Source organism: Salpingoeca rosetta (genome assembly GCF_000188695.1).
Source record: "Salpingoeca rosetta unplaced genomic scaffold supercont1.26, whole genome shotgun sequence".
In the NCBI taxonomy this organism is placed as follows: domain Eukaryota; class Choanoflagellata; order Craspedida; family Salpingoecidae; genus Salpingoeca; species Salpingoeca rosetta.
In genome coordinates, this window is record NW_004754908.1 from 315,923 (window position 1) to 328,322 (window position 12,400).

Here is a 12,400-nt window from a genome sequence, read left to right on the forward strand (position 1 = left end):
TGTGTGTGTGTGTGTGTGTGTGTGTGTGTGTGTGTGTGTGTGTGTGTGTGTGTGTGAATTTGTGTGTGTGAGTGTGTTTGTGTTGTGGCATAGAGACCAGAGACAAGAGAGTTGAGCAGACGATCCAGGAATTATGTAGGCAAGCAATAAGCCACATGAACAACAAGCGCAGACATCACCATCACGTGGATTATTGCTGCACAACACGCATGAACACAAAACACATCTTGGAGTACCCACGTGCATCTCACAAAACCAACACACAAGGCACACACACACGTGCACACACACACACACATGCACACACACGTGCACACACACACACATATACACACCTGGAAGACGTTGAAGATGGTAAACAGGTACTGGACGGCAACGGCACCAGAAAACAAAAGCGCCCCAAACACCCACGTCACGCCCATGATGGACAGGAACGACGCACTCGCTCGCACGCTGCAGCAAAACAGCAGGCATGCACAGGCACATGTCAGTGTCACATACACAAGCATCGTTGCATCACCTCACACAATGTCTCACAACGCAGACACACGCACGCATGCACGCACCAAGCATACACAAACATGGACAAGGTACACAAGCAACACACACGCATACATACACACAAGCACACACACACACAAGCACACACACACAAGCACACACACACACCCGCGGATGAAACGCTGCCGTGTCGCCTTGTCGGCATTAGCCACGCTCACGCTCAGGATCGAGCGCATGATGCGAACGAAAAACACAATGTTCACAAGGATGGCCAAGCACATTGGACCAAGGAACGCCCAAATCTCATAGTTCTTCGTTGGCAGCCAGCACGCATCCTCATACCCGTACCTAACATATGTGTGAGGTGTGTGTGTGTGTGTGTTCGTATGGGATGTGTGAGGTGTTGTGGGGTGCAACATGCACCGTCTGTGCAGCATGGCGACGGAACAACCAAACGCAAAGAACAACACACATAACCACGCAAACACAAAACTGCAATCAAGCAATCACAGCCACACAGAAGCACACACACGCGCACGCGCACACACAACACAACCACACAGGCACACAGGCACACACACACGCGCGCGCGCGCGCAGAGAGCACACCACACGCCACACGCAGCAGCAACTCACCCTTCCTCGCCAATCACAAGGCCCGTCGCAAGCACAATCAGCGCCGGCACGCCATACGCAAACGCCGCAAACCGAACGTGCTGCCGCCGGTCAGACCGGTGGCTCCCGTGAAACACAACAACAAACGTCGAGTACAGGTGATACCCCTCAACCACCATCCACGCAAACGCGCTCAGCAGAAAGTAGTGCAGCACAATCGCAATCGCCGTGCACGTGTCCGTGTGGCTCGTCTCCTCAATGCCAAAGGCAAAGCACAACAGCGATATCGTCAGCGTCACACACAGGTGCATCACAATGATGCGCCCAAGGTCCTCCCGCAGCCGCTTGTACCACAGGTACACGCCAACCGTCAGCACCATGCAGAACACAGACACCCCAACACCAATGTACGTGATGAAGCTCAGGGCTTTCTTGTCCGTGGATGATGTGGAACCGCCGCCTCCAAAGTTGGCGAGGATGGCAAAGTTGGTGAGGTGGTTGCACCGGCACGTCAGGAAGCCGTCCTTGATGGAGACCGGCTGACAGCCAACATCAGACCAGCCCGCGCTCTCGCCTGATGCTCTTGGCACACGCCAGAATGAACACACGCGTTCCCCTGCAGTGTTGTTGTCGAGATAGCCAACTGGAAGGCTGAACTCAACCTGACACCATGCACAGGGTGGAGCGAAGCGCAAGTGAGGGGAAAGCGCAACGGCAGCTCACGAGCACAAACCCCGCATACACATACACCCGTACGCACATGGAAACACACACACACACACACACACACACACACACACACACACACAGCACGCAACCACAAGCACACGCACACACAGGTTCACAAGGGCGCAAGCGCAAGCACATGCACACGCACAGACACAAACACACGCGCGAGCAACGAAAACGCACCTCTCCCTCAAATGGGACGCCATCCAGCCGCCGTGTTTGGATGGAGATGACGGGGGAGTCGACAAACGTCTGGTTGAGCAGGGAGGCCGCCTCAGTTGTGCTGTTGCGGACGGGGTTGCTCACTTGGCCCCCAGCAAACAGGCGCGAATCGCGGAACAGCGTGACAGAGACACCCTGTACATCTGTGGAAGAAATGCTGTAGTTGACGGGGGACGACACGAGCAGGGGCATATTCCCGCCGCCAGCCTCTTGCACGCTGCATCCCGCACAGGACGAGTTGACCTGGTTGGCGCTGCCCTTGAACGCCGCGCGTGCAGAACCAAAGCGGTACGCGAGGAAGATGATGTTCTCCTCCACTTGCACAGACGCCTGGTCATCCAACAACACGTCAACGAGCCCGTCCGTCCAGCGCTCCACAATCGAAGGGATGCGGCTAACAGGGGTGCCCCGCGTGCGTGCGGACTGCTCCAGCACAGAGCCATCGACAGCCATCAGGTCGCTCGCGCCGCGGAAAATGAGCTGGAAGGTGCGACGCCCAAGCTTCTTTGTGCGAAGGAGACCGGTTGCGTTTGTGATGATGCTGTAGGCGTTACCAACGTCGTCTGGCGCGAAAAGCGGCGCATGCTGGGTGATGTTGGTGAGCTCCTCCAGTACGGAGTTGACGGTGTCAGTGGAGATGGTGCGGGTCGTCAGATCACGCAGTTTCTGGTTCACGCACTCCGTCGTGTTCACGGTTGCCGAAAACACATCCTGAGGATGCACAATAGCACCAACAACAACGTTGCCGCATCAACACGGGGTGAGAAGTGGAAATATAACAAATGATCATCAACATGTGGGTCAACTACAAAGCTCGAAGGTAGTCACACACACACGCACACACACACACACACACACACACACACACAAGCAACCACACACATGTTGAGCACGCAACTCACTCGGAGAGTGCAATAGCGATAAGCAAATCGGTTTGGAAGGACGCCGGGGCCTCTGCAGGATGTGCGCGAGGGCACAGTGCAGCCAATGACCCCCGGCCACGACACGCCACCAATCACGCTCGCCTCACACCGGCACGTCGTGCTCGCCACGCGCACATACGCCCCGTTCACAAGCTCAATCGCAAGCGGGTCCCCAGCAGCAAGCGCGTTCCCAGCCGCCCCAGGCTGCACAACAATGGCCCCGTTCCCAACCCTCACCACTGGCAGCTCAGTCTCCCCAAACAACACCCGCGACACAACAGACGCCCCAATGTCAACCAGCGTGCTCAGTGCCGTGCCCCGCTGCGCCGAGATCCGCACCACATCCCCGGCCTTCCACTTGGCTGGCACAACCTCCGTGATGCCGCCAGATGAAATCACGCGCACAGACCGCGTCACCTGCACTCTCGGCGACCCATACAGCGCCGTCGCCCGCACAGAGAACACAACGTCCGCCCGCGTTCCCACCCGGCTCGCCAGCGCAGGCATGCGCAGCACAATCGCCGTCTCCGTCACGCTCTCCACAACAGCATCCACCCCGTCCACCGTCACAGACGTCGCGTCCACGCCCCCAGCCACAAACGACTGGCCAGTCAGCGTCACACGCACGCCCTCAGACACCGTTATCGGCGTCACCTCCGTGATCTGCACGGGCGCGTACAGCGACAGCGCTGCGCTGCCCTGCACCTGCACGGGCGAGTTGTCGACGTACACCTCCAGGTCCACCGCCCCGCTGCCGTCGGCGTTGTCTGTTGAGCGGGCCGTGGGCGGCACAATGGCGGTGATGTTGGTGGTTGTGATGTCCAGGACAACTGCCTGCGTGCCGGCAATGTACACTGCGCCCTGGAACCCGTACCCGAGCGGGATGTCTTCCGCAAGCAGCACCACCACCTGCGACGGCAGGGCCGTGGCAGATGCCAGGCCGGTGATTTGCGGTGTGGGGATGATGGTGGGTCCAATTGCAACTGTGGCAAGGGTGTCGCTCCAGACCAACCGCAATTGTGCCGGCTGGGGATTGGGCGTGACATCTGCTGGGGTGCGAACAACCATCTGGGTGTCACTGGCAGCCAGGATGGTCATGGGATACTTCTCAAAGTTGTCGAGTGCAACACCATACAGGATGGACGGCTCAGAGGGTGCGATGAGGTTGACGCCGTACAACGTCAAGATGTGCCCTTCCCAAGTGACTGGGGCGGAGATGGCGGTGATGGCCGGGGTCACATACGTGAAGGAGAACTGCGGCAGCGCCACCGTGTCCGGCTGAATGATAACCGAAACACCACCATTGGGTGGTGTGTTGCCCTTGTAAGCGTCGGCCGCGACGACAATCTCGGTTGGTGTCGACTTCTTCACGGACCCGACTTGCGTGCCCGCCAGAGTTATGGAGTAGGGATTCAGGTCGAGCCCATCAAACTGGCCTTTGAACGTGACCTCCATGGCAGGCACGCCAACACGCGGCGTCATGGTGTGAAAGAGGACGCCTACACCCAGCGACGCCTGGATGGTGCGGCCGTCGGCCAAGATGACGGCAATGCCAGTGCTGTTCAGGAACTGCGACGGCATGTCGATGGTGATGGCTCCGTTGGCAAAGCCAGTGATGGGAGCGATGGCACCATCAACCGTGACGCGGTCGACAAACGACGCCGGCTGGGATTCGATGTTGGAGATGTGGATGTTCGCCAGCTGCCCTGGGACTGGCGCGCTCGGCGTGATCTGCGTGACCACCAGCAGCGGGTACGAGTAGAGTGCAGAGCCAGAAAAGGTGCTGACGGTGATGTTTGCGCGCGTGGCAGCTGGGGACTGTGGCAGCCGCGCAATGATGTGTGTAGCATTGCTTGAGGTGACCTCCAAACCATCTGTGGCAAAGTCGACATCTGAGACCATATTGAGGTTGCGGCCAATGATGGTGACGAGGTCCGACGGCCGGCCCTGTGGCGGCTGGACAGCTGTGATGACGGGGGCGCCTGCAACGATGAAGGCGTTGATGGTTGCCGTGTCGCCGTCGGCGTTGCTGATGGTGAGCAAGTACGCGCCATTGGGCACGCCCGCACCCACGGTGAACGTGACCATGGTGTCGTTGGCAAAGTCGACTTGCAGCTCGTACTTGCTGGGCAGCGAGAGCTGTCCATTGTCCAGCGTCAGAACGGCGCGAACACCACCGCTGCTGCCGTAAAAGCCGCTGCCGCCGACGGTGGCCTGTTCTGGTGGGGAGACGAAGCTTGGCGTGATGAAAGTGATGGCGGGGAACGGCCCAACCCGCACGGCGTTCTCAATGGTGATGGGTGAGGCGAATCCAAGGGAGGACGTCAGCACAAACTTGACGTCTGCCAGGGTCTCGAAGTTGTTCAGGTACGGGTGGATGGAGACCACAGCCTTGCCGGACGTGGAGCTCTTGACGCTGGCGCCCGTGATGCCGGCTGACGGCGGGTACACGGCCACGAGGTTGTGGTACATGTTGATTGAGTCGCCGTAGATGGTGATGTCGCTCGATTCGTCAACGCGGTGTGGAATGACACCAAACACGTCCCCGCCGGATGTGCGGTTGCACGTCTGCCGGATGAGCTGAATGTCGCTCACCGTGAGTGTTCCGCCCCCTTCAGGCCGCACATGCAGCGCGTACGTCATCCACGACTGGTGTGTGTGTGTGTGTGCATTTGTGGGTGAGACAACGAGTATGTGTGTGTGCATTTGTGGGTGGGACAACGAGTGTGTGTGTGTGCGTGTGTGTGTGTGTGCGTGTGTGTGTGCGTGTGTGTGTGTGTGTGTGTGTGTGTGTGTGTGTGTGTGTGTGTGTGTGTGTGTGTGTGTGTGTGTGTGGAGGGTTAAGTGTGCAGGGTGCACTTGACGTGAAAGACGGAAGACGTGACACACAAGACACATGGCACCACTTGTGTGTACCTGAAGCGGGGCATTGTTACACGCGGGCAGCTCGAGTGTCATGTCTGGGGAGATGGGAACATTCGTGGCACCATTCAGCCGCATGAAAGACCCTTGATACGTCTCCCTGTGTGTGTGTGTGTGTGTGTGTGTGTGTGTGTGTGTGTGTGTGTGTGTGTGTGTGTGTGTGTGTGTGTGTGTGTGTGTGTGTGAAAGAGGGCCGTAGGATGGCAGCGTGTGGCGTGTTGAGACAAGCGATACTTCAACAGCAGGCGGTGCGGGACGTACTGCGCATAGAGCTCGACGCTGGCGTGAGAGGCCGTGCAACAGCCTGCGGGGAAGGTCAGGCGGTAGCTGACAATGACGTAGTTGTGCACCTCAGATTCAATCAGAATCTACCGCACCAAAGGCAATTGCAGTGGAGCGACAACAAGCGAGTCAACTCAGCGTCGTCAAACGTGCCAGTGTGTGTGTGTGTGTGTGTGTGTGTGCGCGCGCGCGTGTGTGTGTCTGTCTGTCTGTGTGTCTGTGTGTGTGTGTGTGTGTGCGTGTGTGTGTGTGTGTGTGTGTGTGTGTGTGTGTGTGTGTGTGTGTGTGTGAACAAGGACGGACACTTGCGGGCCGTTCCACCCCCAGACCCCTCCCCCTTCCACCAAACTTTGTCCAGGCGAACGCCGAAGGCACCCCCTGGTAGCACGTGCACGTACCTTGGAGGAATTGCCGTTGATGTTCCAAATGCCAGTGTCCTCGTGAAAGGTGCTGTTGTCGTTCCTGCAAAAGCCACAGCAGAACACAGCGCACATGAGCATCTGCGCATTTTCACGAGGATAACGCAACCAACCCCAGGCAGCGGATCGATCAGCGCATCTTCGCTTTGAAACTTACGGGTTGTAGTCGAGGGAGAGGTAGAGGCCTGGTGTTGGATCCTCAGATGCCACTTCACGGCAAGCGTTGCAGCCGTCAGGTGCAGCGGTGGCTAGTTCCGCACCACCGAGAACGAGACCAAGGCCGGCGATCGCCGCCAAGAGCACGGTGAGCGCTGTGCGGCGCTCCATCTTCTTGCTTGTGCTTGTGCAAAGCAAACAGCGGCACTGTGATGCGCCTTCGACAGTGCCAGGTCGTCGAGGTCGATGATGGAGAAAATGGCTTGCAAGACAAGAAGGAGGAGCTCCTGCAGAAGGTGGATGAGTGGAAACCCAAACACTCAAACAAGTGTTGTCAAATCACCCTCGCTCGGTCGCAAACACGCCTCGCTCCAAAGCAAACGGCTCACGAAGCTGGCTGCGCACTGCACTGGGAAGCGAAACTGCTTTTCCCTTGCTTTGAGATATGCTGGGATGATGACGTAAACCGGATGATGTGACGTCCCCCCACACTCACGTCAAACAAAAAGAGAAACAAAAAAGACTTGCCACCAGTGCAGTGTGTTTGCGTCTGTCGTCAGTGCCCTCTACGGCTCTGCTCCACGCCCCCTTTTCACGAACAGTCACGAACGCTGACGTGACGATGACGGCTGCTGATGTCGCCACACCGCAAGCAACCAAGCACACACTTCACGGGCAAGGGATGGACTGAAGGATGTGAGGGCTGTTGGGCGTGTGGGTGTGGCCTGTGGGAAATGGGTGAGTGAGTGCTGCGACGACAGGCCCGAAAACACAGGTTTCGCTGACTTTGCAGAAACACAGGCGGAGCGCACGACGACACGACATACAAAAAGATACAACGACGTCGCACAAGAACAACAGAGACACCAAGAAGACAGCACAGCACACGGCACACCACAAACACCACAGACCACACACGCGCAGAGCACACACTCAAAACAGAGCAGCACAACGTAACAGTAATGTCGTCTGCGGAGGACTTGAAGGTTGAGAATGAGCGGCTACGCGCAGAGGTGGCTGAGCTCAAGGCTCGCGTCGCAGAGCAGCAGGCACGCCCCCGCATCGCACACATGAGCGCCGAAGTCGTGGACTCCAACCCTTACAGGTGTGTGCGTGTGCGTGTGCGTATGAGTGTGTCCATGTGTGTGCGTGTGAATGAGTGTGTGCATGTGTATGTGTGCATGTCACATACAACCACGCTCACACATGATACCCTCATGCACATGCGCGCGTACGATACCCTCATGCACACGATCACACACACACACACCCATGCACACCCGCGCATACGTTCATGCCTGCCTGTAGCCGGCTGATGGCGCTGCAGCGCATGAAGATTGTGGAGCGGTACGAGGATATCCGCAAGGCCGCTGTTGTTGTGGTTGGCGTTGGCGGCGTAGGCAGTGTCACTGCAGAGATGCTGACCCGTTGTGGCGTTGGAAAGGTGCGTGGTCGCTCGGGCAGTCTCCGATGATCCGCTGCCATGAACAAACCAACCCACCGGCACACTTTATATGCTTGCTGCTCTTTGTGTGCTGTTGCGTATCAAGCTGTTTGTTGTGCGACGCCTTTGCTTTGCCAAAGCTGTAGATTGCTCACCCTCAACGCATGCTTGCTCGCTCGCAGTTGATCATGTTTGACTACGACAAGGTTGAAATGGCCAACATGAACCGCCTCTTTTTCCAGCCACACCAAGCCGGCTTGACGAAGGTGCGCATGTGTGCATGTGTGCATGTCTGTGTGTGTATGAATGTGTGTATGAGTGTGTGTCTCTCTGTGTGTGTGTGTGTGTCTCTCTCTCTGTGTCTGCGTGCATGTGCCTGTGTGTGTGTCTCTCTCTCTCTGTGTGTGTCTGCGTGCATGTGCCTGTGTGTCTGTATGTCTGTGTGCGCAAAGCCACTATGTCAACAATTGCGTGTGAACACATGCAAATGCATCTGAGGCAGTTCTTTCTTGCCACATCGTCACGGCACCGCAGCGCTCTTGCTCACGCCGTCCACGTGCTCCCGTGTTCATCCTCAAGGTGGAAGCTGCAAAGCGCACGCTTGGCTTCATCAACCCTGATGTTGACATTGAGGCATACTGCATGGACATCACCACTGTGGACAACTACCCCAAGTTCATGGACATCATCAAGTCAGTTTCCACGCGTGCATGTTCCGTTTACCATGCCCGCTGGCCACCTGTGCAAAGCAAACGCTACAGACGCACGAACCGGGTACAACGCACACTGCTCACCAGTTCCTGTCATGTGTATGTGTGTGTATGTGTGTGCGCGTGTATGCGTGTGTGTGTGTGTGTGTGTGTGTGTGTGTGTCTGTGTGTGTGTGTGTGTGTGTGTGCGTGTGTACAGGACCGGCGGTATCGACGATGGTGCCGTCTCGCTTGTGCTCGGATGCGTCGACAACTTTGGCGCCCGCATTGCCGTCAACAGGGTACAAGTTGATAAAAGAGGAGGAAGAGGATGTGTGAAGGAGGTGGCAGTTGCTGCCGGTGGCGTACAAGCCTCCAGTGCTGCCGCCTCCCTGCACAACACAGCATGAGCATGCATCATGCACCCGCCACACGACGTACCGTCGCACGCACACACATGCATGCACATGCCCTTCCTCACGCTGCCTGTGCTCGCGGCGTGGTGGTGCAGGCGTGCATGGAGCTTCGGCAGGATTGGATTGAGTCTGGCGTGAGCGAGAATGCCGTCTCAGGCCACATTCAGTTCATCTCCCCAGGCCGCACGGCTTGCTTCGAGGTTGGTCGTGCCTACATATGCATGTCCACGTGTATGTGTGTGTGTGCTTGTGTGTGCTTGTGTGTGTGTGTTGTATGTGTGTTGTTTGTGTGTGTGTGTGTCTTCTCGCTCACATGCACATAACCAAACGCGCACAAACACTGACACAAACTCACGATGACACGCTTGTACACGCACATCTGCACATGACACCACGTATTCCAGTGCGCACCGCCACTTGTCGTTGCGTCGGAGATTGACGAGCGAACGCTCAAGAGGTGAGGCGATACGACGCTTAGCACCAGCACCCTCAGCTGCACCAAGGGCTCATTGCTTTGACGCGACTCTCGCTCACACACACACACACACCCTCTTTCTCTCTCTCTCTCTCTCTTTCGCTATGACTGTTCCTGCTCCACTGCCGTGTGTTCTCTGGCGTGTAGGGAGGGGGTGTGCGCTGCGTCGCTCCCGACAACCATGGGCATCACTGCCGGCCTCCTCGTTCAAAACGCTCTCAAGTGCGGTGAATCGTGCTTTGACATTGGGGGGGGGGATGGAGTTGCTTGTGTCATATGGCACTACGACCACCCGACCGGCCGACCCACTGCTGGGCCTTGAAGAGCTGTTCTTGTTGTGTTGTGTTTTGTTTTTGTTTCGTTTTGTGTTTTGCATCTTTGGTTTTACTGTTCAGCACGAAATGGTTGTGGTGTGCATCGCTTCTGGCTCACTTCTCACCCGCGTATATGTTCGCGTGCACATGCACACGCCCATTCTCGACCCGCCCTGGCACACCTTTGCACGTGCAGGTATCTGCTGCAGTTTGGCAAAGTGAGCGACTATCTCGGTTACAACGCCCTCTCTGATTTCTTCCCGCAGTACACAATGAAGCCCAACCCAGACTGTAGCGTCGACGACTGTCAGGCGGCGCAGAAGGAGTATGCAGAGAGGAAGGCCGCCGAACCAGACGAGGCACAGGAGGCACAGGAGGAGGCACCAGGTGCGTTGTGCGTGTACGTGTACGTGTGTGTGTGTGTACGTGTGTGTGCGTGCACGTGTGAGTGTGCATGCGTGTACGTGTGTGTGTGTGTATGTGTGTGTGTGTGTGTGTGTGACTGTGCAGATAAGATCTCCCTTCCATTGCTATGTGTTGGTCGATCACTGACATTGTGGTACACTGCCGTGCTCATGTATGTGGCTGCGCATCTTGCGCTTTCTTCACGCCAGTCGTGCACGAGGAGACGTTTGGCATCTGCCTTGTGGACGAGTCTGCTCCTGAGGAAGACAAGACGGCCGTTGCGCCGGGCCTTCGCTACGAACACGACCACACAGACAAGCCGCAGCAGGAGGAAGGGGTACGTGCACTTGCGTGTATGTGTGTTGTGTTGTGTTGTGTTGTGTTGTGTTGTGTTGTGTTCAGACGCCGCGTTCTGAACAGCCGTGCTTGTTGCTGACATATTGTGGCGATGCGTTTCGTGTGTGCGTGTGTGTCCTCTTTATGACTGCAGACCTCTGGATTTGTGGAGGGCGCCGATGATCTTGATTTGGACGAGTTGCAGAAGCAATTGGGCAGCCTCAACTAAGCCGCTTCCGCATTCCTGATCGGTGCTTCTTCCTCCTCTTCGATTGATCTCCCTTGTCTCCAGCTGTTTGTTAGTGTTTTTTTTTTTTTTTTTTTCATTGCTTGTTGTGTCGTTGCTTCGTAGGTTCCCATTCGTTCACACTCCCTTTTGTTGTGCCTTTTTCCTCTGCCCCGTACACAAACACAGGACCGCTCTTCGTACAGTGTGACAGCGACAGTGTCGACAAATAGTGCATTGCATGGCTGCATGGAGAGAAACGACACACACACACACACGCACGCACGCACGTACGCACACACGCGCGCGCATGCCAACAGCAGCCCAAACCATAACTGACACAACTGAATGTCACATTACTCCATGTCGTGAACCTTGCCCCAACGCACAAGCAGCGTACCCCTCTCACAAGCCCCAACTCAGACCACGCAGCTTGACCACTGTACGTTCAGTACAATAACAAAGACAACAGCTGCATCGCCTGAAAATCAACACACGCAACCTGCAAGCAGAAAGCGGGAGTGCACACGCCGCCAGCGAGAACCATTCACCACACACTGAACGCCACCACTTGCCGTCTTTGCCTGCGCTTCCTCTTCCCCAGTTTTCTTTTTTCTTTTCTTTTTTTTTTTTTTTTAGCTCACGCTGCGCCCCCGCCCCCGAACCTTCTTACATACGCGCAATGCTGCTGTCTTCTCTGAATGTTTATTCGCGTGGTCCTGAATAAAATCACAGCCGAGCTCTTTCTGTCTCCCCATCAAACACCCCCCCCCCTCCACACACGTCTACCTATCACCGCCCTAGCGCTTGAAGCCGAAAATGGAACGTTTGCCCTTGACTTGCTTGGGCTGCTGCTGCTGCTGCTGCTTCCTCTGGGTTGCGGGTGAGCGCGTTGAACCCGAAGACGCCGCGTCCGGCGGCTGCTGCTGCTGCTGCTGCTGTTGCGGCTTTGCAACAGTCGCAGTCGTGTCCAGTCGGGGCCGAGCGGCAGACGACGCGTCTTTGGAAGCAAGCGGGCAACAAAAGAAGGCGTGAGCACCATGAGGGATTGGGGATGGCGCGCACTTGAGACACGCAAGTGACAGACGGAGCACACATGATCACCAACACACACACACACACACACACACACACACACACACACACACACACACACACACACACACACGTGTGAATACACATTCCCACAAGCACCCAGCCGCATACAGCGACACACATTCCAACCTGGCGCGTTAGCGGCAGCGGCACCAGCAGCTTCCCGAATTGCGCCGATCCAGGCCTCCATTGTGGCTGCATCAGCAGCCTGAAGCAGCACCTGCCAGCAGAA

The 12,400-nt window shown here is 56.7% G+C and overlaps 3 protein-coding genes across 3 annotated transcripts in view; 1 reads left to right on the forward strand and 2 right to left on the reverse strand.

Annotated features, from left to right (window-relative positions):
• Nucleotides 1-7,525, reverse strand: part of PTSG_09543 (uncharacterized protein) — a 9,184-nt gene extending 1,659 nt beyond the window's left edge. Inside the window, exons 1-9 of the mRNA XM_004989915.1 lie at nucleotides 6,770-7,525; nucleotides 6,592-6,655; nucleotides 6,173-6,279; nucleotides 5,906-6,011; nucleotides 2,969-5,638; nucleotides 2,028-2,777; nucleotides 1,137-1,777; nucleotides 670-849; nucleotides 336-453 (exon numbers count right to left, since the gene is read on the reverse strand). Coding sequence (XP_004989972.1) covers nucleotides 336-453; nucleotides 670-849; nucleotides 1,137-1,777; nucleotides 2,028-2,777; nucleotides 2,969-5,638; nucleotides 5,906-6,011; nucleotides 6,173-6,279; nucleotides 6,592-6,655; nucleotides 6,770-6,939 — 4,806 coding nt within the window. The 5' untranslated portion in view covers nucleotides 6,940-7,525. The remainder of the gene's footprint in view (nucleotides 1-335; nucleotides 454-669; nucleotides 850-1,136; nucleotides 1,778-2,027; nucleotides 2,778-2,968; nucleotides 5,639-5,905; nucleotides 6,012-6,172; nucleotides 6,280-6,591; nucleotides 6,656-6,769) is intronic.
• Nucleotides 7,526-7,560: 35 nt separating this feature from the next.
• On the forward strand, nucleotides 7,561-11,291 carry PTSG_09544 (ThiF family protein). The gene is made up of 11 exons (XM_004989916.1): nucleotides 7,561-7,873; nucleotides 8,077-8,212; nucleotides 8,395-8,478; nucleotides 8,792-8,904; nucleotides 9,122-9,203; nucleotides 9,413-9,517; nucleotides 9,722-9,774; nucleotides 9,940-10,014; nucleotides 10,303-10,493; nucleotides 10,721-10,848; nucleotides 11,002-11,291. Exons 1-11 carry the CDS (start codon nucleotides 7,731-7,733, stop codon nucleotides 11,074-11,076), a joined length of 1,185 nt encoding a protein of 394 aa, XP_004989973.1. The 5' UTR covers nucleotides 7,561-7,730; the 3' UTR covers nucleotides 11,077-11,291.
• Nucleotides 11,292-11,873: 582 nt separating this feature from the next.
• PTSG_09545 (SPTBN1 protein) overlaps nucleotides 11,874-12,400 on the reverse strand; it is a gene marked incomplete at both ends in the record, with an annotated part of 15,209 nt that continues 14,682 nt past the window's right edge. The window contains 2 exons of the mRNA XM_004989917.1: nucleotides 11,874-12,073; nucleotides 12,298-12,388. Coding sequence (XP_004989974.1) covers nucleotides 11,874-12,073; nucleotides 12,298-12,388 — 291 coding nt within the window. The remainder of the gene's footprint in view (nucleotides 12,074-12,297; nucleotides 12,389-12,400) is intronic.

What these genes read in the sequence shown, in the direction of transcription:
- PTSG_09544 (XM_004989916.1), top strand. Translation starts at nt 7,731, where the DNA reads ATGTCGTCTGCGGAGGACTTGAAGGTTGAGAATGAGCGGCTACGCGCA. An exon ending in CCCGTTGTGGCGTTGGAAAG is followed by an intron (nt 8,213 to 8,394) that starts GTGCGTGGTCGC and finishes GCTCGCTCGCAG; the next exon opens with TTGATCATGTTTGACTACGA. An exon ending in AGCCGCAGCAGGAGGAAGGG is followed by an intron (nt 10,849 to 11,001) that starts GTACGTGCACTT and finishes TTATGACTGCAG; the next exon opens with ACCTCTGGATTTGTGGAGGG.